Raw genomic sequence first — 23,779 nt, 5'->3', positions numbered from 1 at the left:
CCCCTTTAACGTCTCAGTTCCCAAAGCCTCTTTGTTCTCTTTCATGCAGTGGAACCACTACTTGAGCTATACAGCAACGTTTTTGTAAATGCACTCATCCTAAGGCAGTTCTATAATGGGCGACAAATTGTGATTGGAAAACCCGAGTCTGATGAAACGCTTAACAATCATCTCTCTCTTCTCTGTCCGTGTCAGCCAGTCTCATGACCTTGGGGTGGAGAATGTTATCTGCTGTTATCTTTGATATAAGACTTTCAAAAAGTCATGTGTTTGATGTCCAATCATTGCTCTTCCTATAACCTTTATGAACATATCCTCCTTTTCCCCCACTTCATCGTTCCCTTCATCCCTCCCCTCTCCAATTTACTGCTCTTCTTGGGAGGCGACATTGTCGGAGGATAGCTTTCTGCTTTCTGGTCTTGCCACTTCTCTCCTCATCCCTCTCTCCTACCCTCTCTTCATCACTGTATTCCTCCTCTCTGCCTCCTCTTCTGGACTCCTGTCTTCCTGTCTCTTCCTTTCCTCTCCACCCTGCTCTCTCCACTAGCCACCTAGGTTTTGTATAGTTGGTAGAAAGCTCTCTTCTGCCATGTGGTGGCTGCTCAGTATACTGGGCTGTGTTCTGCTGGTGGCGGTCATTTTCTTCCTGACCACTCGACAGCGTTACAAGTTGTTCAGTGAGAAGTGCGTGAGGCCACCAGGACCCTTGGTCACAGACAGCAAACAGAGGGATGACAGGCTGAAGAAAGGTAATTAATGTTTTTCTGACAAGCAAATTGACAAAAAGTAGAATGGCTTTTGTTGTGAGAATGCTGCAGTGTTATAATGCGATATAATACTGAGGAATCCAAAAATGCTATATTTGCTTTGAATGAGCTCAAAGCTAATACCTCATGAATTACATTTAAAGGCATGTATTCTGTTAATCTGTAGTGAAATTAAATATAAAAGTAACCCCCCAACACTTCAACATGGCCAAATGATTATGCACATTATAATTCAGATTACAACCATTTACTTTGTCTGAATCAATCATCTATAATCAGTGCTGTGTGCTGGAACTCAAGGTGCAAGCAAAGTATACAATTTCTTATGTGGTAACCTATGGTCTCCTGGGACTGAAGTGGAAGATGGTGGTTTCATCCAAAGACTTTTTTGACTGCAGACCCCCTCTGAAAGCTTTGAGTAGTGGTCTATGTTGACTGACCACAAAATCTTCCACCGGACTGATTTTCAAAGACTCTCTTCTGTGTCTCTTTGCAGGTTTCCGTGTGGACCGTGTTCCCCCTGCTCTGGATGCGGTGGTGATTGGCAGTGGTGTGGGAGGTTTGGCGGCGGCAGCACTTTTGTCCAAAGCCGGGAAGAAAGTTTTAGTTCTGGAGCAACATGATCAGGCTGGAGGCTGTACCCACACCTTCCAGAATAAGGGATTTGAGTTTGATGTGGGTAAGATGGCAACGTCTATATATGATCAAAACCACACCCATGCACATTGTGTAAGGACTATTAAGCCAAAAAGTGTTGCTGTCTCACATTATAAGCATACTGAGAAAAATTCTGGTTTCTCAGTATGATTTGAGTTTCCTGATCAAAAATAAATCGCAGACACAAACAACGAAGTTCGTGAAATGATCAGTTCGCCATTCTAATAAATTAGCCACCGGAGAAAATAAAAAAGGAGAACATTTAATTTCAGTTTTCAATGTGAAGTAAAACATGTAATGACTGCTTTAACATTTGCTTTCACCACATCCGGCCACACATGTTCTCCTGCTAGCATCATGTCCTGAGTTCTTCTATATTTTTATTTTGCCATAACTAATGCTGTCACACAAAGCCCTGCTTCAGTCTAAACCGTAATATCCCCACAAAACTCTACTTGTTAAATACAGCCTTTAATCAGATGGAGGCATTCAGTTGCTGTGGATATGTGTATATAACTTGTTTTACAGAGAGCATTGGTTTAACACATGGAGCTATATAGAAGCAATTACTGTTTTTAAATTCTAATCTAAGGGTAATTAATCTAATTATTAAACTATTGTGTGCAATTACTTACTGTATTGTCCAGAATATCATAATTCACAATGACTGAAAAGTCACTCATTGTGTCACTGAGGTCTTTACAGAAGAAACGAGCAGAGATCAGATACATGATGTAATGACACTTCATAATCTGAGGCACAACACATCTGTAGCGTCATTAATGATCCTCGCCTGTTGATTCTTTTTCCATTTCACCATTTGCTATCTGAGGTTTTAGCACTGTTGATATGATCCATCCTTCATTTATTTTGACAGCGTAAAAAATGTGATAGATATGTTTCCATTCATAATTGGTACCTTGGGGCGTTTGACAAGTCCAACTGACGATCATTAAAAACGTGAATCTGCTCTGGCATGTTCCATAATTACAGCAGTTTTTGTACTTTATCCTAACGAAAAACTTCTGGCAGGGTTAGGGTTACTACAAAGAAGGAAATTGTTTAATCAGTTTAATTAGTCCCTTCCAAAACTCTCATGTTGGACACAGGAAGGACTGATAACATCTGAATACCTTTTACAGAGTTGTTTTTTCTATGCTGTTAATTCTTTATCCTTTTCCAACTTTAAGATCCTCTCCATTCATTAAAATCCTGAGAATGATTCCTTCTGAAACTCACTTTGGGACACATATGTCTCTTGTTTTATATTTTGAATCATTTCATATATCTGATTTAACTCCACCAGGTATCCATTACCTGGGCCAGCTTCATGAGAACAGCCTGCTCAGGATTACTATGGATCAGATTACAGAGGGTCAGCTGCAGTTTACACGTCTGGGACAGCAGTTTGACACACTGATCCTGGGTCAGGAGGACCAACGCAGGTACAGTTATTACAGAATCACATTTTCGCTGTTTCTTTTGACCTTTTGGTTGCCCTTCTTTTTTTTAGCTATACATTACATTTTGAATTCATTACCAGGAGTTACATGCAATATCCAACAACATTTGATTATGAATTCTGTTTCTTCATAATACTTTTCAATGTTACCCCTAAGTTAATAAATTATCTTTATTTTTATTTGTTTAAATTGCACTTTGAGAGGACTTGTCCCACCTGACTTTTCTGTAATTTTCAGGGAATACCATATTCATTCAGGGAAGACTGAGATGGCCGAAAGTCTAAAGAAGCAGTTTCCAGGAGAGGAGGAGGCCATTGATGAATTCATGAGATTAATGAAGGTATGGAAGGGGGAGCTATTTATATTGACGATGGAATGGAGGATGAGAAGGGGGGAGAGGTGAGGAGGTGATGCAACTATCATGGATATACATTTTGAGTTAACTATTCCCTTGTCCATTCACGCAATCAAATTTCAGACAACAGACTTCGTAGTGGAGTGTGCCACCATTGTAAAATTAAAATTATTTTTCAGGGTAACAGGATAAATATTACAATTTAAAAAAAAAAATACTACTATGGAAATAACTACACAGTATGTCATTAACATAGTTTACAAGGTTCTTTTATTATAAAGTGCTCATCGGGTTTGACATCTTCACCTGAAGTTGTAGGAAGAGGCAGTTCTCTGTCCCCATCAGACGGGGGTGGGGGACGGAGCGCTCACTGATGAAGCGCTGAACTACCACTACTACCTGAGCTGCTGGTTACCAGGGATGTAGTGGCAGAGGGTCATTTCTACTGCAATCTTTGTTTGAATAGTTCCCTTCCTTTTTCCAAATTCACAATCAGTTATGGGCTATATTTGTTTGTATTTCTTAGTAAGTTCAGTTATCTAGGTAAAGATCAGTCAATATTTTCTCCAGGAAGGCAAACCCAGACATGACCCACCCTACTCAGCCTCTTGTTGGCTTACTTTGATATTCTTACCCTAGCTAGCCAATCCCCACTCCTCATTCCTCATCCCTAACTTCTTCTGATTAATAAATATGCTTGTATTGTGTCCTGTTGCAGCTAGCCTCACAGCGGACACCGCTTATCGCCATCTTGAAGATGATACCCTATTGGCTGGTTAATTTCCTGGTTAATAATGGCCTTTTACATCGAATATCTCAAGTGTTCAGCCTGGCAACAACCAGCCATTCTGAAATGATGTCCCGCCTCACACAGAACAAGGACCTGCAGGCCCTGTCTGCCTACCTGTTCTATGGTGCTGCACATATACATACACAAACATGCACTGATAACAGATTACATACTGAGTAAGTCTTCTACAGTGATCTTTATTCTTTAATTTTCTTGAAGGGGTCCCTCCGAAAGAGTCCAGCTTTCTCATCAATGCTCTCCTCCTTCACCACTACAAACGTGGTGCATACTACCCACGAGGGGGCGCCAGTGAGATTGCCTTTCACATCATCTCTGTCATTCAGCAAGCAGGGGGCGCGGTGCTGGTCAGGGCTCCGGTTCAACGCATCCTGCTCAACCAGCAGGGGAAGGCCTATGGTGAGAAAGGGGGAGTGCACGGATTCATGGGGTAGTGGTCTTTTCCATGCAAGTGTGCGCAGCTCGTTGTGGTCCACGGTAAAACACTGCCTCCCTGACACAGAGCTTATTTCTTGTCAGAAGAAAAAGTCAGAAAGCTCCAAAAGCACATTTCGAGTCATTTGCATTCCCTTCAGGTCTGAACAAACGTATCAGTTAAAGAAAACATTATTTTTTTCTTCAAACTTTTAAAGTATTTCACACATATTGATGTGCTTGTTACTAACAGATGACACTTTTACATGTCAGTGCCAGCAAGATGAGAAAAAAGGAAACAAACCTACTGAGGTTGATTTGATTCGTGCTTCATTGGCTTTACTCATCCCCAGTAGCACAAACTCACTTGACTGGTTGGTAGAGGTTACCCAGTTCCAGACATGTGTTGTGCTCACTGTGCTGAGCTATTGGTATCAATTAATCTGTCACGCTGTTTAAAAGAGTTGACTTGGTTCATCTCAGATCTAACAGTTTGTTTGTGTTGTACTCAGTGATGCTTCCTTCCCTCATGCTCCTCTTTTTTGGGGTCCCACCCAGGTTTATTGTTGGCCCCCCTTTTACATTCTACTTCAGGGAAATATAATGCATGATTCCTAAAATGATACAATGTAAATGTGCTCCATTAACCTAAGGAGATATTTTGGAATCAGTAGGTGAAACATCTAAAGAATACAGCTTATAGTTTAAGATCCATTCCCTTTAGTATTTATTTTGTATTGTCAGGGCCTTAATAAGTCTTTATCTACCATGCAATCATATTAAGCTCTATATAAGCAATGTTATGTGTTTGTATCAGGTGTGACAGTGCGTAAAGGACAAGTAGAGATTGAGGTCCATGCACCGGTTGTCATTTCCAATGCTGGCATCTTCAACACCCTCCAGACGTTTCTACCTAAGCCAATACAGGACAAACCAGGTAAAGCATATATGAACAGGACATTGAACTTTTTTCTCATTTGTCGTCTTTTTATACTGCATATTTCCCAAAATGTGTTTGTTTGCATAGAGATCCAGTCACTGTTGGGTAAGGTACGGCATGGTATGGGTTCCTTCTTGGTCTTTGTTGGTCTGGATGGAACCAAAGAGGAGCTGGGCATCGTTTCCACCAACTTCTGGATGTATAAAGACAACGACTTGGATTCTCTGTAGGTTTTTAAATATATTGTTTTTCTTTCCCCATCTTTGTACTTTTCTCTTCAATTCCACAGCTGACTATAACACGTCGTCTTTATATTTTCAAATTTTCTGGATCACTCAATGTGTTTGTCTTTCTGTCTAAACAAAACTGTGAAGAATGGAGCGATACTCCTCCCTAAGCAGAGATCAAGTTTTGGGGAACATTCCCATGATGTTCATCACCTCCCCATCTGCTAAGGATCCTACAGCCAATATCCGACAGCCAGGTAACAAAATGTCATTCTTGTTTGCAGATGTAAATTTCACTTATTAGCTGTCATCTTAGATTCCTCTCCTGGCTTTCTGCAACCACTTTATCACAGGTGAACATGATCCCCCTTCCGTATTGGTCTTTGTCCGATTTGGCCACCTACTAACTGCCTACAGTAATGCAACTTTTCAACATTTCAAAAGACAAGTTATCCATCTCAGAAATTTGCAGTGGAACTTTGATTTCCCACAAAAATCAAACAAAAGAAGTATTTTAATTTCTAGCTGACCGTCTCATGGATACTGTCAGTTGTAACAATAAACATGTTATGATTCTGCCCCTAACCTATACCCTTCTTGTCTTGAATGACAAAGCTTTCTGAAATGTTTAACTTCCTCTAATGACGATCAATTCTGCCAATCATAAATATATACATATGCTGGAACATTAAGGGCGACAGCAGGTTGTCAGAGGCTTTAAAGTGTCCCAATACTGTTGAGATAAAAACATCTAATGGATTCTGTTGGTGAGAATGTGATCCCATTTACTGTCAGAAAATAACTCCAACTCAACTTGAAGGCCTCTTGGAGAGTTTTCTTTTTTTACAGATTAATATATGAACTGACGCTTTTTATTTATCTCAATCTCTCTGCAGGTAAGTCATGTATGACATTGCTAACCATGGCTCGCTATGAGTGGTTCGAGGAATGGGAGGGGACAAAACTTGGCAAGAGGGGACAGGACTACCTGGATCTGAAAAACAGCATGGCCAAAGAGATGCTTGACTGGGCACTAACCATATTTCCACAACTGCGAGAAAAGGTACAGTGTTTATGCTGTTATGTCAAGCTTGTATGCATATGTAAGGACTTTAACTACTTCACTCAGACAAACAACAGATGGAAGTTACCACTTTCTCTGCTTGACCGCTGAAGAAATTAACAACTAACTTAACATGTCCATCCAAGCAGATGCATTTCAAATTTTAAGGTGCACACTACTCTGGAGTTTCAAGGCTCAAAATACACATGTTCTTATTTTGAAAACTCTAGCGGTGAGTATTAGTTTTGACTGTTTCAGGGAGACTTTCAGTAACCATGACACACGCCCCCATGTTTGCTTCCTGATTGGAGCTAATTCCTCACAACCCTACTCCCAGTAGTGAATGTAATGTTGATGAAGAATTGACAGCATTGCTAACCCTTCCTTTTAGTAACAGATCCACCTTGTTGTCGGTCCAAGTGAAGAAATCCATGGTCTTACTTCTCATGTATTTTCTACAACTCACAAACCAAGTGCAGAGTAGACTCTCTGCTTCTTGTTTACATCAGGTCACATAAATGGTGATGAGTTTTCAGGTGTGTTGAGATGGCCACAGATTATTTGTCATACAAAACTAAAACAGGACAAATTGTTCTTATTTAAACCAAACGTTTGTGGTTCCCTCTTTATCTATAGAGCCGCTACAGCTTCTTATAGCTTATCGTTTTGGTTTGGAACGATGTCGATTCATAAAGCTTATTTCTGGCAACAGAAATACATACAAATATTATACAAATAGATTTTGATTTGATTGATTATATCGACAAACAGTTCTGCAGTGGTCACCAACTCCTGTTGATGTACTTTCCCTCATGAATACAAAGTGTATGTATGAAAATTCAGGTGGTGATGGTGGATGCTGCCACTCCTCTAACAAATGTCCACTATTTGGGAGCTCCAAGAGGCGAGATGTACGGCGCTGAACACAACCTGGAGCGCTTCAACCCAGAAACGGTTGCTCGGACACGACCACAGACACCAATCGACGGACTCTTCCTCACAGGTGACATGACGGACAGTTTTAATCTAGTCTAGATTCTGCAGAAACTGACACAGTTGCACAATTTGTGTGTGTGTATGTTTGTGTGCGCGCAGGGCAGGACGTGTTCTGTAATGGCCTGGCTGGAGCTGTGCACGGCGGGTTGCTCTGTGCCTCTGCTGTCCTCAATCAGATCCTCTACATTGACCTTCTGGCCTTGAAGACCCAGCTCAAACGCAAACAGACCAAAAAAAAACTGACCTAGTATTGACAGGGTGAGCGTGGAGGTAATTAGTGTAGTTTTAATACATTTAAAGATTATAATCTTGAATCAATACTAGATTGGAAGTGAGAAAGGAAACAAAGGAAGTGAGGAGAAACTCAAAAGAGTGGAGGGTTAGGGTATGTCATGTCTTCCTGCAATCTAAGAGCCAAATTCAACATTAAAGTAAACCTCTACTTAATCTGCCTTAATCCAGTTGATTTATTAATCACTGACTGTGTCTGCTGTGATCCCAAGACAGATCCCAAGTGCAGTGTAGCTAACATGGCTGCCAATGCAATCATTGGAAATTGCAACAAATTAGACAGATGGTACAAGTTATCTGTGAAATAAAGCTATTGAGATAAATTGAATGTGTGTGCTTGGTTTTCATTTCAAACTTGCAGAGTGTTGCTGAAAGGAAAAGTTTTCTGAAGCATGCTTACCAAAGGGGCAAAATATCAGTTTTTGTAGAAACACTTTACCTTAAATTATCATTGTCATGTCTATTGAATAACAATATTTTCATAATTATTTATAATCTCAGATCCCTGAGGCAAATATAACAGTCAGCTTTTATCCTAAAGTAAGGCCTGACATATCTCTGCGTCTAACATCAGGACACTATTGCTGACATCTTTAAACCATCTGTAAAATGTCCCAACTGAGGGTTATCAGCACCTTCTCCACAATCATATTCAGCTCCAGAAGGGCCAAGCATGACTGATGAATCAGTGGGAATGACATCAGAGCCATATAACCGATATTCGATGTTTGTTGCTTTTGAAGTATAATAACATTACTAATAGAGAAACACATCACTTTGACAACTCTAAAATATGTGGCCTATTTACCAATAATCAGCTAATTAATGGTGGCAAATAATATTATTTGCTTATATTTTTACGTCATTTTAGTGGTGTTTTGTCAAGCTAAAAGGGTGAATATGGTATTTATTTTAGCTGCTAAACATTAACATGTTCTCACCACTGCAAGCATTTTAGCATTACTACAGCATTGCAGAGCTGCTGGCAAAGCCATTTACACTGACCCTTCATAAGGTCGGACACAACAACAATCATTCACACGTCTTGGAACCTGCATTTCTTTTCCACTCTCATTTTAATCCTCAAAATTCCGCAGGCTCCAATTAAATATGATGACTAGAGGATGAATCAGTCTGGTGCTTGGAAATTGATTCAATGGTGCTGTTTTTAGGGTGTTTCATTTGGATTTCCTCCAACTGCAAAACTCCACCATCTGACCCTCCTACATTCCATTCAAACAGACTCCGGAGTTTAGGAGTGGTACTACAACAGACTGGAGAGGAGGGTGTAAGTGGAATTAACATTATTATTATATCCCTTACCAGAATAGATGTTGCTCAGTGAGTTTGTTTCTCACCCTTTCTTACAAGCTCATAAATCAGTAGGACAAATTGGTTTTTCCCTATTCCATGTCTAAGCATGTTTTTATGTCTCTCCTGGATCTAAAACAAGGTAACAGTTAAACATCACCTATGTTCAAATAAAAATATAAAGTGTGGGGCAAAAAAAAGCATTACCATGTTGTTTTATTTATTTGTTATTACAAAGGCCTCCTCTGAGCTACTACAGGAATTGTGTCACATTGACTCACTTTTTTACTAAAAAGGTTGGGTTTTAATAAGTGGTTTCTGATCGTGGGGTCATTGCGGTCAGTCTCTACATGGCCGATCATAGAATTTAGGGTTCTCAGGGCCCAGTTGCATTGCTGCTGATCAACAGAAAATTATGAAATTCTTGATTCCTTTGAGTTGTTGACTTTAACATTTAATTTTGTCAATGTTATAACAATAAGTGGAAATTCCCCAGAAGCAGTTTTGTTTTTCCAACACTAAACCCTAACCACATGGAGTCAACTTGAAAATTTCCCTGGTTTCACCAGGAAACGTCTGAATATTCCACACCTAGGAGCTTGTTTGGATGGATTTTAGTGACTTGATGTAACATGTGATACACGTAAGCTTTATAACTGTCTTTTCACAGCAGACAATTAATGAAGTCCTTCTCATAATATGTCTTGGAAATTCCCTCACACACAAAATCTTAGTATTCATATCATGTTTACTTCAATAGAAACAGCCGTGACTCTATGACTAATTCATCAGGTGTCTTACTGTCATCAAGCTCCAGACAAAGGACTGTTTTTAAAGCAGTGGGAGGAATGGTTCTAAATGATATTGGCCAATAACGGCTACCTGTAGATTGACTTTGACTTGGCTCTACCTTCATATATAAAGTGAAGCTTTGCTAAATTTCTAGCCATTGTAATAATGTCATTTAAAGAACTGAAATCATTATTTAGTTATACATTTTCTAAATTTGCTATATTGTTCGTAACAGGGATTAAATTGATAAAAATACATATTTTACAGTTCTTATACTAGTTGTAAATCAAACTCTGCCTATTAATAACACAAGTTTTATCATGTTAATTACCTACTGATTAAACCGGATAAACTACAGGTAGTGGTTCAAATCCTAGATCATTTAGATAATTGAATTAGTTTCTACCACAAAGTAGAAGCACAACATTTGTTTTGTTGCAATGCTTTATATCAAGTTATATTATTGAGTAATCTTCCCAGCACAAAAAACATGTAGGATGAATGCAAACTTCACTTTGCAGTTTACACTGTTAATAAAAAGCTCTGTACACAATGTCCAGCACACAAACAATGACAAGTGAGGTGTAGTATAACTGTTTTGAAGAGGAGTCCAAAATGAAATGGCATAATTCTGAATTTGCTCTTCAGCATTATACTACCCATTCCAAACAGGCAGGTTTAGAATGGGCACTGCACAAGTGGAATTCAATTGTTTTAATATGCAGTAACCAAGGGTAACCTTTTAAAAAAATATATATATATCAGGACCCTAAGTTTACCACAAATTCATGCACCATAGGCATTGTTTCTCAAGGATTGTGGACAATTATTTTAGAGCTTAATGACTTCCACAAACATTTTATTGCTATTTTATTATCATTCTGCTAATCATATGAGATTAAATTATCTTATTTTTCTCTGTGTTTAAACACTTATCACGTTATTGAAATCTTTGTACAAATGCTGGGTAGGCCTGTAGTGAAACGAACAGGGCGACCTGATATCCCTTGTATGTTCTACCTCACTAATAAATACTTACCAGCAGCTGATGTTAGCGGTGTTAGTTAATGACATGTATTCAGTTGTCAAACAAATGCTTAATAAATGTAAAAGTAAGTTTTAAGTTTTTTTTCTATAGAAGTAAAACAGTCCCAGTTCTTTGGGCATGGATTCCACAACATTTTGGAAACATCCATCCATTATTTTTACCTCTTATCATCTTTTAAGGTCACAGGGTTGGTGAAAGTTTTTTTTTGTATGTGTGTATGGGATTTACTACAAATTTGGGAGAAGATGGAAGTACTCGATCTTTCAACTCTGTTTGGCTTGTTATACACTTCCTTGAATAAAGTATAAAAAAAAAGAAAGACCTTGTCCCAACCAGTATCCTTTTTGCTTTGACCACTGTACCACCTAGCCACCCCAAATCAAATCCAAGCTCAGAGATTCAAAACAAAAAATCTAACTCTGAGATGAATGATGGACAAATGTATAATCAGCCGGTTTGCATAACTAAGGATAACAGATTTGCATTTGTTGTTTTGAAATGTTATTGAACTCAGGTACAGAACCTTTTAGTGAACCAACATATTATACCAATTGCGAACAATATGCAGTACATTTAAATCAACATAACATTACATGTTATTTAACTTACGCTTTTATCCAAAGCGACTTAGATTTTTAGAACACTCATCATTTTATGAGGGGCCATCTAGGGGTTCAGTATCTTGCCAAGGACACTTAGGCATGCAGATGGGATAGAGTGGGATTTGAACCGGCAACCTTCTTGTTGCAGAGCACCCGCTCTATCCCCAAGGCCACGCTCTCCCTCACATATCACAACAGTTTCAATTTCTACAACACAGAATCAATTGCCAAACACATGAAGCATGCCAGACACCTCTGTTCTACCCCTGAAATATGTCACAACAGACAACATAAATTAGTGAATAAATAAAAAGTAAATATCTCACTCCATGATTTGCAAATTACAAATTCAAGCAGGAAATAATATAATTTATTAAAAGTGTTTCTCAGGCGTCCATCACTTGCACCTTAATGACAGGTGTGTGGCAGTCCGACATTGTAGCCATCAGGGTGATATTTTGGCCTTTGTGAGTGAGAACGCTGCCCTTTGCTTTGGCCCTGACAAACGCTTTGCCCTTATTCTTTGACATATCCTGAAAAAGACCATGATTACAGTTTCTGCTGATATCAAAGACTCCCACTGCGAACTCGTTTGACTTTAAGTTTAGGTCAAATGGCACCTTGAACAGGACAGCTATCTGCTAAGTGGTGTCTTTTGTAGAAGTTTGGAGGAGTTTGTACGTGACGATGCCAACAGATCCACATGCTGTGTTCGGAGTTTTTTTTATTTTCTGACAGAGTTGAAGCATAAGCAGCATTACACTAATAATATACCACAATATACCTCACCAGATTGTCATGTAGCCCAACTTAAGACCTACCTATCATTTCAATAATTACGATTTTAAATGAAACAAAACTAGAGACTTGACTAATTTGTAGAATAGTAAAACTGCCCTTAAATTATCTGCCTGCCTGTCTTTCTTGCAGGTGCTGCAGCACGTGTCCTGACGAGAACAAAGAGAAGAGAGCACATTTCTCCAATATTAGCATCGCTACACTGGCTTCCAGTTAAATCTAGAATAGAATTTAAAATTCTCCTCCTCACCTTCAAGGCCCTTAATAATATAGCGCCTTTATACCTTAAAGAGCTGTTAATACCTTATAAACCCACTAGAGCACTCCGCTCCCAGAATTCAAGCCTACTTGTCGTCCCTAAATTCTCTAAAAGTAGAGTAGGAGCCAGAGCTTTTAGCCATCAAGCCCCTCGGCTGTGGAATAATCTACCACTTTCAGTTCGGGAGGCAGTCACCATCTGTTCGTTTAAAAGTAGGCTCAAAACCTTCCTTTTTGATAAAGCTTATAGTTAGAGCTAATTAGTGCGCCAGAACGTTACTTGTTCTATTTTATGACACATGACACACGGAGCTTCTCTTTCCAGCTTCTCCTTCCTCTTCTCCATCCCTATCCCCCTTCCCCGGAATCCCTTTGCTTTATCACCCGCAGATCCAGGGCCTCTGTGGCCGCACCATGGATTACGGTTTGTGGATCGCGCACCGGGGGTCGCGGTGTTGGATCCAGTGTGGCGGATTGTGAGTCATGTGGGCTGATCGTGGTGCTGGTGGCGGACCCTGTGTCGCGTTGGCATTGGGCACGGGCGGTGGACCAGGACCGCAGTGGTGGCTTGTGATGGGTCCTCCTGGTGGGCGGCGGTGGACGGTGACTGAGGACTGAAGTGGCGTCTGGTCTGGATGGTGGATCGTGGTCTAGATGGTTGCTGAGCATGGACTGTGCTTCATCAATGCTGCTAGAGACTTTGATTATTGATGATGTTCTCCTGCACGTGGCATCTATTGCACTTCTGTCGGTCCTGGGAGAGGGATCCCTCACATGTGGCTCTCTCTGAGGTTTCTACATATTTTTACCCTGTTAAAATGGTTTTTTGTAGTTTTTCCTTACTCTTGCTGAGGGTTAAGGACAGAGGATGTCACACCCTTTTAAAGCCCTATGAGATGAATTGTAATTTGTGAATATGGGCTATACAAATAAAATTTGATTGATTGATTGATTGATTTCTTTCTGTCTGTCTGTCTGTCTGTCTGTCTGCCAGAATATTGTTTTTCAACATTTTCGTTGATTCCTCAGACAAAAATATCTGACACATTAAGGGGACAGATGAGTGTGTGTGATGTGGTGCAGACCGAAATAAAACCTGGATGTAGTTAAATTAAATGTGGTTTGATAATGGAACTGTTTGACCTTGGTGGAGACTTGTGCTGAATGAGTGTAGTTTCCTTTTATAAATTGTATCTGTCTTTATCTATGACGACTGTGCCGCAGCCCACAGCCTATACTACCTATGGTCGCAGCTGCGTATTGGAAGTAAACACCCTTTTATTGTGAAAAAATCTATCCGCTTCCGCCGGCCATGGGACCACAGTAGTTCCGGTCTGTTAGAGAAAGGCGGATGAAACGCTCTTAACAGGGAACAAAGGGCGAGTGAGTGAGTGTTGCTAAATTACCTTCTGTGTTATTTCATACAAATATATAATTTTACCCTTTTCTGCCGTTGACAGGAATTGTTTATGCTCCATTTGATCTGCCGCTCAGTGATGAAGCTAGAGTAGTCATTTACCTTTATGTACAAAGCTAGCTTTAGCTGCCATGGTCTTCACTGTAGCTTAAGCAGCGAAGTTAATTCAAACATCCTGAAAGTGGCGCACACTTCTCACTTGACTAGCTGTCTGTATAAACACTTGTTATTTGTTAGCGCAGCTTTACTTGAACTAAAAATAATTAAAACCCACTGGTTGTATATTAGCCACACGATTATTACAGGGCAAACAGCCTCTTTGTGTTGGCGGGGTTGGCTAGCAGGCCAGACATGCTAGCTTCTTAGGCCCGGTTAGCCGTTGTTGTCATGAATGAATGCTAAGAGTCATTTACCGGTTTGTTTTATGATGATTTTTCTACCAATCAACTGTTTAGTTGTAAGGAAGGGACGAAACTGATCATATCTGTATGTTCTGATGTTGTCCTTTCCAGGCTTACCAATATGTGAATAGCTCTTTCCGCTTGAACCCAGACTGCATCCACGATGTCAAGTAAGTAAACATACACATTGATGGTATAGATGGTATGGATACACTTTTAATAGCAGGGCTCTACATGTATTACACTAGCGACTTAATGTAAATATCCACTGATATTATGGAGATCATGTTTGATACTAGTCAATACTTGGATACTGTTTACTCTATCGCGCTTGCATGAACGGGGACCACAGTAAAGAAAAGGTATGGTGCAGCAAAAGCAATTCAACCCCTGGGGATTGTGTCTGTAGCTGTATACCATCACATACAGATGTAACTTACAGCAGGCAGTCTATTGAACTCTTTTTCAGTGCTCAGAGACTCAAGTGCATACATCATTTTGTGTTGATTTGAACTAAGGCCATTTTTATTAAAACAAATCCCACATTTCTTGGGTTGCCTGATTGTTGTTGCTTTTAAAAAGCAAAAGTGTAAAACTTAAAAAGGTTCAGGGCAGCCGTATGTCGTCCCTTTGTTGTTTTGTGGTGGGAGGGCATTGGCAAAATAAAGGTCAGACTCAGGGACTCCTTGGCTGATTTGTATCATCGATGTTTAGAAGGCAGCCCCAGTTTTCCCCTGTATATTGTTTATATTATGCATATGCACTTTAAATGTAGACAATCAAATCCTAGAAATATATGAACTATAGGTAGCAGGTAGGTGGAATGGCTGACTAACGTTACTTTTTCTTTTTTGATGCGCAGAACGGCCATCCTACGCACCCCCCCCTCCCCCAGCCCCAACACCAGTAAGTGTTCAGCTCTCACGTCAGTCAACTGTTAGTACATGTTAGTGTACTGTTTTAGTGCCTTTTTGATTGTCTTTCCTCGCTGCTACCTAACTCTCTTTATCCACATTTTGCATTGGTTTGAGTTAACGTTCCTCTGTCTGAGCAGACGGTAGATTCCTCACATTTTATTCAGCTTCACATCATCAGTATCACTCCTGCTTTTCCCGTCATGACAAGCACTCATTTAAGATCTTTCAAAGAAGGGGTCATTTTTACTCATGTGCTCTTAATGCTACTGGGAAAGAAATTTCGTTCTAATTACAATTAGTCCTTTTATGTAAGTGGGATCAAAATGCTTGTTTTTAGCTTTTCTTCCCTTTGCATTAAGCAACAGGGCACATCATACTGTAAAGTCAAAGTGCAAACGTGCACACATAAACCCAAATGCACAATTAGATAAATACAACATGTTCATAAAAATGTTTCATTAAGCTTGTGTCAAGATCCTGGTTTAGATGCAACATTGACATGCCTGCTGCACAGTTAGCTTTGCCTTTTTTCTACGTGGGCTTGCATGATGATTTCATAGAAAAACAAACAAGCCAAAGGATATATTTTCATGTCCCCCCCTACCTTTTCACTTATTTCTGTTTATCCTTCTTCCTCTTGTTTGTGAGCCATTTCTCATCCATGTTTTGTCTCATTTGTCTTTCATCAGCAATTGCCTTCCACCCCTGGGTTTGTGGGCTACAACCCTTACAGCCATCTGGCCTACAACAACCTCCGGCTGGGAGGGAGCTCCGGAGGCTCCAGCAGGGTAATGAATTGATTGATGGGTGGAGGGAGGGAGGGAGTGGGTATGATTCAGGTATGAGGAAACAGTGGAAAGACATGAGCATTAAAAAAGGCTCAAAGTGGAGCTAATGCAGAGGCGGTTGGGATGACGATGGTGATGGGAAAAAAAGTAGATGATGCTTTTCCATGGTATTAGATGTGGTATTGTATTATTATAGGTTGTTGAAGTGACAAGGGAGTTGTTCTGTCTAGTTTCACTAAGTTCCCCCCCATAGAGTGAGAGTTGGCCCATGTGCATGATGCTAACAGCTCATTAAGGCTAATAAATCATACTTGTATTCATCTGCGGTCTCAAATCAGATTAGTCAGTGTGAATGTACTTTAGTACATGGCCATCCAGAGTACACAGCATTCAAGACTATTGGTTAATTTTGGTACTAAAAATAGAGAAGTTGTTGATATTGAGTATCTTAAAAAGTTAAAGCTAAATGTTACTAAAAATTGAGGTTAACAAATGAACAATTTTAAAAAAAGGAAATTAATTAACACAAATGGACTATAATTATATGATCAAACCATGAAGAAGATATTTACTGTGTCCACTTCAGTCTTATTTCTGTCCCCCATCTCTGAATTGCTTTAAGAATGGAAGTCATAGTAGGTTGAACAAGAGGAGGGAATCACAGCAAGTAAAAAATTTATTTAGAGAATGAGTTGTGTCTAATTTTTTGGTCAATGTCTTTAACTACCTCCAGGTAAGGCTGGATGATTTGGGCACATATATAATCAAATATATATTTTAAAATATTTATCAAAATGCTTCACAGTAACATTGATTGAGGACAAATGCTTTTATCATGATTGCTAGACCTCTACATTACACACTTGATGTTATTGTGACTATAACTGAATATAATCGTTGTGGGTTTAAAGGACCTCGTTTCATGTGGGGTAATGACTGAAAAGATGTGAGTGGCTGCTGCTGAGGTTGGAACCTGCTCACTTTCTCTATACCAGATTGTGCAGTAGTAATATTCGCTGTTTTCAAGCAGGTCACGTTGTGTTTCTCAACAGATATTGCTCCACTATTAATCCGTTTCTGGAAATCTGAGCAATTTCTAAATCGCATATGTTGCGCGACTTCTCTTTGCCACAATTTCCTCATCTTGTGCAGATGTTTGAATCTCCTCATGGTCGATCATCTTAACATTTCCAACAACAAAATGTTTGTGGTTGTTTATTGATTGTCAATACACCTCACAGTTATTGTCATGATCATTTTATCACACAGCCATATTTCAAACCATGCAAGTGATGGCTGCTGAAATACATTAATATGTAAACATGCATGTTAATGGGTTGACATTTTTGATAAATGCTTTTATCTGGCTGTAAGTAATCATATAAAGCCACTTGTATGTAGTGATTTGTTGTCTACATCTACACCATGTTCAGATCTTAATTTAATGGATGTTTTACAAGAGTTAATTTTCTTTTCTCTCTCTTTCTGAACCTCTGCCTTGTATTTGTTTCCCTATCATCGATGTCCCTTATAAATCCTCACTTACCCTTCTCCCCCCCTTTTGCCCCTCTTTACTCTCCCTCCTGCAGAACGCCTCAGGCATCACCGTCCCAAAGCCTCCCAAACCTCCAGACAAGCCACTGATGCCTTACATGCGGTACAGCCGGAAGGTAAGCAGGAAGGTAAGACACCCATCCACGGTGTCTGCTTTTACTGCTTGTCCTCCCATCCCCTGAAAAGGTGCAGCGGTTTGAGGGTGGGAGACAGCCAAGCCATGACGCCTCACCACCACCTCAGCCATCTAGTGGAGATTTTCCACTCTGTTATCCCGTTGGCTTACAGTAGCATCCTGTTTTTGTCAGCACTAAAAGAGAAATAACAAGCATGTGCAAGCATGATTAGCTTTTGCGCCTTCAACTTTCCTCCTTGAATGGCTTTGTCTTCCGGCTTCTCTAGTTTCCCTGCTCTGATTCTGCTTAAGGACAAAATCTACTCTAAACATTCATATTGACAAAACCGGCAATTCTGTCTTAAGAAATATTTCATTCTATTCCATCCTGCTTTTTTGCAACAGGTACACCTTTAATCCAGTTAATAATTCTGCCAAGTAAATGCCTCATTAAGGCACTTTAAGGCTTTCCTTTGCACCTTTTCCTCCTTCATTTCCTTCACTGTCTTGTAGTAAACGTATTCACAGTTGACCTGCAATGACCATGTGTTGTGTTTGTGTGTGTGTGTGTGTGTGTGCTTGTGGGGCAATGCCTCGTGTCGTGCACGTGTTTGCGTCTTGTGTTTGCGCCCATGTTCAAGGTATGGGACCAAGTGAAGGCATCCAACCCCGACCTGAAGCTGTGGGAGATCGGGAAGATTATCGGAGGGATGTGGAGAGACCTGACTGATGAAGAGAAACAGGACTACCTGAACGAGTACGAAGCTGAGAAGGTGAGTGGCCCGAGGTGAACTCATTCCTGCACAGTTCTGTACTGAGGATTTGACTGATGTACTCTTCTACTCTACTCTTCTGTAAACAATTTAACCCTTTTAGGCTTAATGCCAACATTTTCTGCTCTGAATCAGATAGAGCCATGAAACGAAAAATTTGTGATAGTTTAAAATTTGCCCGCATTGGACATTTTAAATCATCAACCACGTCACATACCAACTGAGTCTTTGTTAACAGGTCGGCAGGAACTTCGTCTAAATCTGGAGACAATAGTGATATCCTTTAATTGTGTTTTTTCTCTTCACCCAACTCTCCCAGATTGAGTATAATGACAATTTGAAGGCCTACCACAACTCCCCAACCTACCTGGCCTATGTCAACGCTAAGAACCGGGCTGAGGCTGCAATGGAAGAGGAGAGCAGACAGAGGCAGACTCGTATGGACAAAGGCGAGCCATACATGAGCATTCAGCCGGCTGAAGACCCTGATGGTGAGTTATACATGTTTGGTCTTTTGAAAAAATTCAATTGCCTCAATTTTTATTCAGACTCATTTTTTAGGGCAAATGTTTTCAAACAATGTTTGAGTTAGTAGTTGTCTTCTTCCCTCATGGTTGTCAGTTAAGAGTTCCTCTTCCCTTCTTCCCAGACTATGACGATGGTTTTTCAGTGAAGCACACAGCAGCTGCTCGCTTCCAGAGGAACCACCGGCTCATCAGCGACATCCTCAGTGAGATTGTGGTACCTGATGTCCGCTCAGTGGTAACCACAGCCCGCATGCAGGTCCTCAAGAGGCAGGTCCAGTCTCTTATGGTACACCAGGTATGTTGGCGGGACAGGTTTTCTGCATTGCCTAGGCCCTAGATGAACCTGGCAGCCACTGTATTGGGAAAATGTTGCCACTGATTGTCTGTGTGCTTCATTCTCCGTCTGTTGTTTTTTTCAGAGGAAGCTGGAGGCTGAACTTCTGCAGATCGAGGATCGCCACCAAGACAAAAAAAGACGCTTCCTGGAAACCACTGACTCGTTCAACACTGAACTCAAGCGGGTACAGCGGCTTATTCCCATAGAGACAACTGAGTAGTGAGGATGAGGTGTCATTCCAGATACAAAACATCCCTGTAGATAATGTTAACCACCCTTGAAGTAAATATAAACTTGATCATTACGGAAGAGTGTTATCACTTAATTAGAGAATTATTAAGATTAAAACGTTTGATTAGTAAAAAGACGAGGACCATTAGTTTATATGATTGTGTCTATCTTCACCCTATTTTATTTTCATAAATATGTGACCCTTGAACCCTTTACAAACAGAAAATGGAGTTTTGTTGACAACAATGATTTGTGTATCTCCAGCTTTGCGGTCAGAAGGTTGAGGTGGACATGGAGAAGCTTGCAGCAGAGATGGCCGCGGCTGAAGAGGCGGCCCGTCGCCGGGCAGAGGAGAGGGAGCGTGAGGCAGCTGAGCAGGCAGAGAAAGCTGCTCAGCAGGCACAACAGCAACAACAGCAGCAGCAGCAGCAGCAGCAGCAGCAACAACAGCAGCAGCAGCAGCAGCAGCAACAACAACAGCAGCAGCAGCAGCAGCAGCAGGATGCTGCTTGCAACAAAGCTGCTGAGCAGAGCAGTGCTAATGCTAAAGGCACAGCTAACCCCCCTTCAGGGACCAAAGAGGAGGACATGCCCCCACCAGTGGCGACAGGTATGCGTGTGGACCTGTTTGTTTTGTATTGATGATAATCATCCAGTGGGTTGCTGACCTGTATTGATTACTTCCTCAGGGAACGACCACATTAAAAATGTTATTTCAAAAGAAAAGTATCTCTCCATAATAGCATTTTGGATCGAAATCAGAAATCATATTAGCCCATGCTAACACATTTGAAAAGCATATCACATAAATATTGACATTCACTGGGTATGCATATGCTGTTGCAGACAGGAAGCAGGTTGTGTACTCGGTTGATTAATTAGTTGCAGAAATACTACGAACAAGTGTTAGAGTTGCCATCAGCAAGTTTTCTATGTTGCAGTCTGGGTGATTCTTGAGGGAGAGGGTCAGGTGTCAACCTCATTGTTTCCAGTAATCTCCACTTTGTGTGCTTGACAGCCTTGAAGTAATGTGGATTGCAGGCGTTAAAAAAGCAAAAGCGATGTGTATTAAAATGAATATTTCTTTGTGTGGATGTTGCTCAAATCTCTTATTCTTTCTATCCGTTGTTCCCTCCCCCCAGATAAAGCTGTGCCTGCAGAGCCCTCCTCAGATTCCCATATGACTCCACCTCCTCCATCCGAGGCACCCTCTTCTGCCTCTGATAAAGCAACTCCTCCTCCTCCTGAGCCTCCCAGGGAGAGCAGCACCCCCAACAGCAGCATCCCCAGTGACGACTGCAGCAACAGCAGCAACAGCATGCCCCCTCCACCCTCAGAGAGCACCCCTGGAGGAGCAGCCCCAGAGCCACCTGTGGGCCAGGAAGCCAACTCCCCCGCAGCTAACCCTAATGTGTCCGCAGCACCTCCGCCTCCCTCAGAAGACCCAGCCCCTCCCCCTCCACCACCACTACTACTCTCTAGCCAAAACAGCCAACAGTATGATATGTAAGAGTCAGTGTTTAATACACAGTGGTAGCTGTAGATGTCTTCTCTGTGCTGCAGCTCCCCTTCTGTGAGAGGAGCAGCAGGTGTGGAAGAAGTGTTTTTTTACTATTAGAGAGTAAGATGGAAGCCCTGTTCAGACCTGGTGTTAACATTTGTCGCAGGTGATCCCATCACAAGCAGAAAGCTCGGAGTACCGGTGTGAATGCTCCCAGCATGCATTGAGCCCTTGGGAACAGAAGTGATGTATGTGTTTATTTGCATTAATTGGGATCAGATCGCTGTGAACACTGGAGACGTTTTCTGAGAGACAGATATTGATACCAAGTCAGAACAAGGCCTGATGGTGAGAATTGCTGGATGGTTGAGGGTCTGTTATTTAGCTCAATAAATAGCTAACTTGCATTTTAATGAGCTAGTTGTGGTTTTCATCTTGTAGTGTCAGGCATCCGGACCAACAAAGGGGAAATGAGGATTTCACTTAAATCTGTATGTTTCCTTTAGATTTATTCATCAGTAGATTTGAGTGAGATTTTGACCTGACTGAGTTTGTGCTCCAGGCTTTGTACAAACTGCTTCTTATGTAATCATCTCACCCAATGGATTTCCTTGTCATCTAAAATAACTACATACAGGCTGAGCTCAGGACAACAGAGGGCTGTTAAAATGTCAGCAAAAACCTCACTGTCTGCTTTGACGTTATTTACCGGTATCTCACGTAACACGTGAGATGACCGTTACTCATCTGCTCCCTCTTAATGTCCAAAATTCGGTTACCTCCAATTGAGTTTCCAACTAACAGGTTCCACATTCACTGAACTTAGGTAACGCTATTCTCTAGGCCTGACAAGCACCGTTCAACTGAGCTAACATACCGGCAGTAACTGGCATCTCGACTCAGCCTCACACCTACACTTTATCTGTGAAATGTCACCTGTTGTCCATAACTGCCACTGTGTAGACTCAATACTGTTGGATGTGGCTGAAATGTTAAGAGTACAGATGTATGATCCTTTAAATCAGCACTGTATAATTTGACCATAGCTGCAAACTCCAGGGGGTTCCTTGCATAGTTTACCTTCTGTCCGACTAGCTAGGAAAAAAACATCTGGCTAAGTGTGTTGCATGAAAAGACCCCCCTACTTGTAAAACCTCAAACTTTTCTACTTTATCATTTTGTTTGATTTGCAAAACAACTACTGTTAGTTCTACTTTGTGTTTTTTTTTTATATATATATATAGTGGAACCTTTTCAGATAAATATAATCAATTTCAGCCTCAGTATTAAACCTTTATCAAAACGTTCAATCAGATGCCATTTACAACGTTTATAGTTCGGGAGGTGGCAACACATTTTTCCAGGTCTTGAAAATGCCACATTTCAATTATTTATGCACCCACACACTGCATGTCATACTGAATACTAACCATTGAATACTTAATTTTAGTCAGTGAGCGAAAGCCACGAGAAACTGTTGAAATTTAAAAGTAGGACAAAATGCTGCAAAAAAAACAACAAATAATTTACATGATGGATTGTTTCCATTGTGTTTTTTTTAAAGCTGTTAATCAAATGACCAGCATGGGTTTAAAAGTTGATGATATGGATGTCTGTTCCACTGTCGAAATCACATTTATTTCGGAAATATCTGACACCAACTCTTTCAGCCTTTCATCCGAAAGGCCTCACAAACCTGATTATTAAGGTATATTTTTAAGGTTGCAATGCTCCTTTAGACGGCATATTCCTGTTAACACAACAACTTCAGAAAAAATGCAAAGTCTAATCTCATTTTAATATAACCTCAGATACTTGTGCATTTAAAGGACTATTTTCTTACTTGAATTAGACTGTTTTAAGTATTGGGCTTCTGTTATTTTTGCCTCTTTTTTTGTACCGTCAACTTGTCTATCAAAATAAAGGTGATTTCTCAGTCAGATTGTGGCTGTGTAGTGTTTTTTTTCTGCTCGTTTCTTTAATATTTTACTTGTATTTTGAATTGCAAGTAAATTTTGAAAGCAGATCTTAATTCATTACATATCTGCATCGTAAACAATGATAATGATACAAATGTGCCGGAAAAATTCACAGGATTAATTAATCGACATTTTTCAGAAACATACATAACTAGAATTACTGCACAGCGGGTGTATGCCTTTGCTAAACAGTGCAGTTTCTGTACATATGTCTTCACAATTTATTTTTCTTCCAGATTCATATAAGGTCACTGACCTGTACCTTTGAATAATGGATGGATGGATTAATTAATGAATGGATTGATGAATGACTTAATTGATTGATGGATTAATGAATAAATGGATGGATAAATTAATTGATTATTGAATAAATGGACGGATGTAAGGAGGGATGGATGAATCAATGAATGAAAGGATGGTTGGATGTATGAATTAATGAATGGAGGGAT

The 23,779-nt window shown here is 40.4% G+C and overlaps 2 protein-coding genes across 4 annotated transcripts; both read left to right on the top strand.

The window, feature by feature from the left end:
• The first annotated feature begins 589 nt into the window (after positions 1-589).
• LOC133971319 (all-trans-retinol 13,14-reductase-like) lies at positions 590-8,273 on the top strand. The gene is made up of 12 exons (XM_062408616.1): positions 590-749; positions 1,264-1,446; positions 2,731-2,869; positions 3,125-3,227; positions 3,961-4,156; positions 4,252-4,449; positions 5,282-5,401; positions 5,492-5,630; positions 5,779-5,888; positions 6,528-6,694; positions 7,538-7,697; positions 7,790-8,273. Exons 1-12 carry the CDS (start codon positions 590-592, stop codon positions 7,936-7,938), a joined length of 1,824 nt encoding a protein of 607 aa, XP_062264600.1. The 3' UTR covers positions 7,939-8,273.
• Positions 8,274-14,091: 5,818 nt separating this feature from the next.
• Positions 14,092-23,293, top strand: LOC133970955 (SWI/SNF-related matrix-associated actin-dependent regulator of chromatin subfamily E member 1-like). Of its 3 annotated transcripts, none has more exons than XM_062408120.1 (11): positions 14,092-14,173; positions 14,720-14,778; positions 15,471-15,514; positions 16,215-16,313; positions 17,903-17,983; positions 18,624-18,755; positions 19,075-19,246; positions 19,405-19,577; positions 19,702-19,803; positions 20,115-20,460; positions 20,993-23,293. In XM_062408120.1, the coding sequence occupies exons 2-11, from the start codon at positions 14,772-14,774 to the stop codon at positions 21,358-21,360; spliced, it is 1,524 nt and encodes a 507-aa protein (XP_062264104.1). In that variant the 5' UTR covers positions 14,092-14,173; positions 14,720-14,771; the 3' UTR covers positions 21,361-23,293. The 3 variants fall into 3 exon arrangements, with proteins under 3 accessions (XP_062264104.1, XP_062264102.1, XP_062264103.1); XM_062408118.1 differs by having other exon boundaries at positions 17,903-17,995; XM_062408119.1 differs by having other exon boundaries at positions 14,104-14,177; positions 17,903-17,995.
• Positions 23,294-23,779: the final 486 nt, after the last annotated feature.

This window comes from Platichthys flesus, chromosome 16 (assembly GCF_949316205.1).
Source record: "Platichthys flesus chromosome 16, fPlaFle2.1, whole genome shotgun sequence".
In the NCBI taxonomy this organism is placed as follows: Eukaryota; Metazoa; Chordata; class Actinopteri; order Pleuronectiformes; family Pleuronectidae; genus Platichthys; species Platichthys flesus.
Note: the sequence above shows the minus strand (reverse complement) of the source record. Positions and strands in the feature narration are given on the sequence as shown.

Bases quoted from the DNA above. Each gene is read 5' to 3' on its own strand.
- LOC133971319 (XM_062408616.1), top strand. From the start codon at position 590: ATGTGGTGGCTGCTCAGTATACTGGGCTGTGTTCTGCTGGTGGCGGTC. The intron at 2,870-3,124 runs GTACAGTTATTA...TGTAATTTTCAG, and splicing joins GGTCAGGAGGACCAACGCAG to GGAATACCATATTCATTCAG. The intron at 6,695-7,537 runs GTACAGTGTTTA...ATGAAAATTCAG, and splicing joins TTCCACAACTGCGAGAAAAG to GTGGTGATGGTGGATGCTGC.
- LOC133970955 (XM_062408118.1), top strand. The intron at 17,996-18,623 runs GTAAGACACCCA...CCCATGTTCAAG, and splicing joins GCCGGAAGGTAAGCAGGAAG to GTATGGGACCAAGTGAAGGC. The intron at 18,756-19,074 runs GTGAGTGGCCCG...CAACTCTCCCAG, and splicing joins ACGAGTACGAAGCTGAGAAG to ATTGAGTATAATGACAATTT.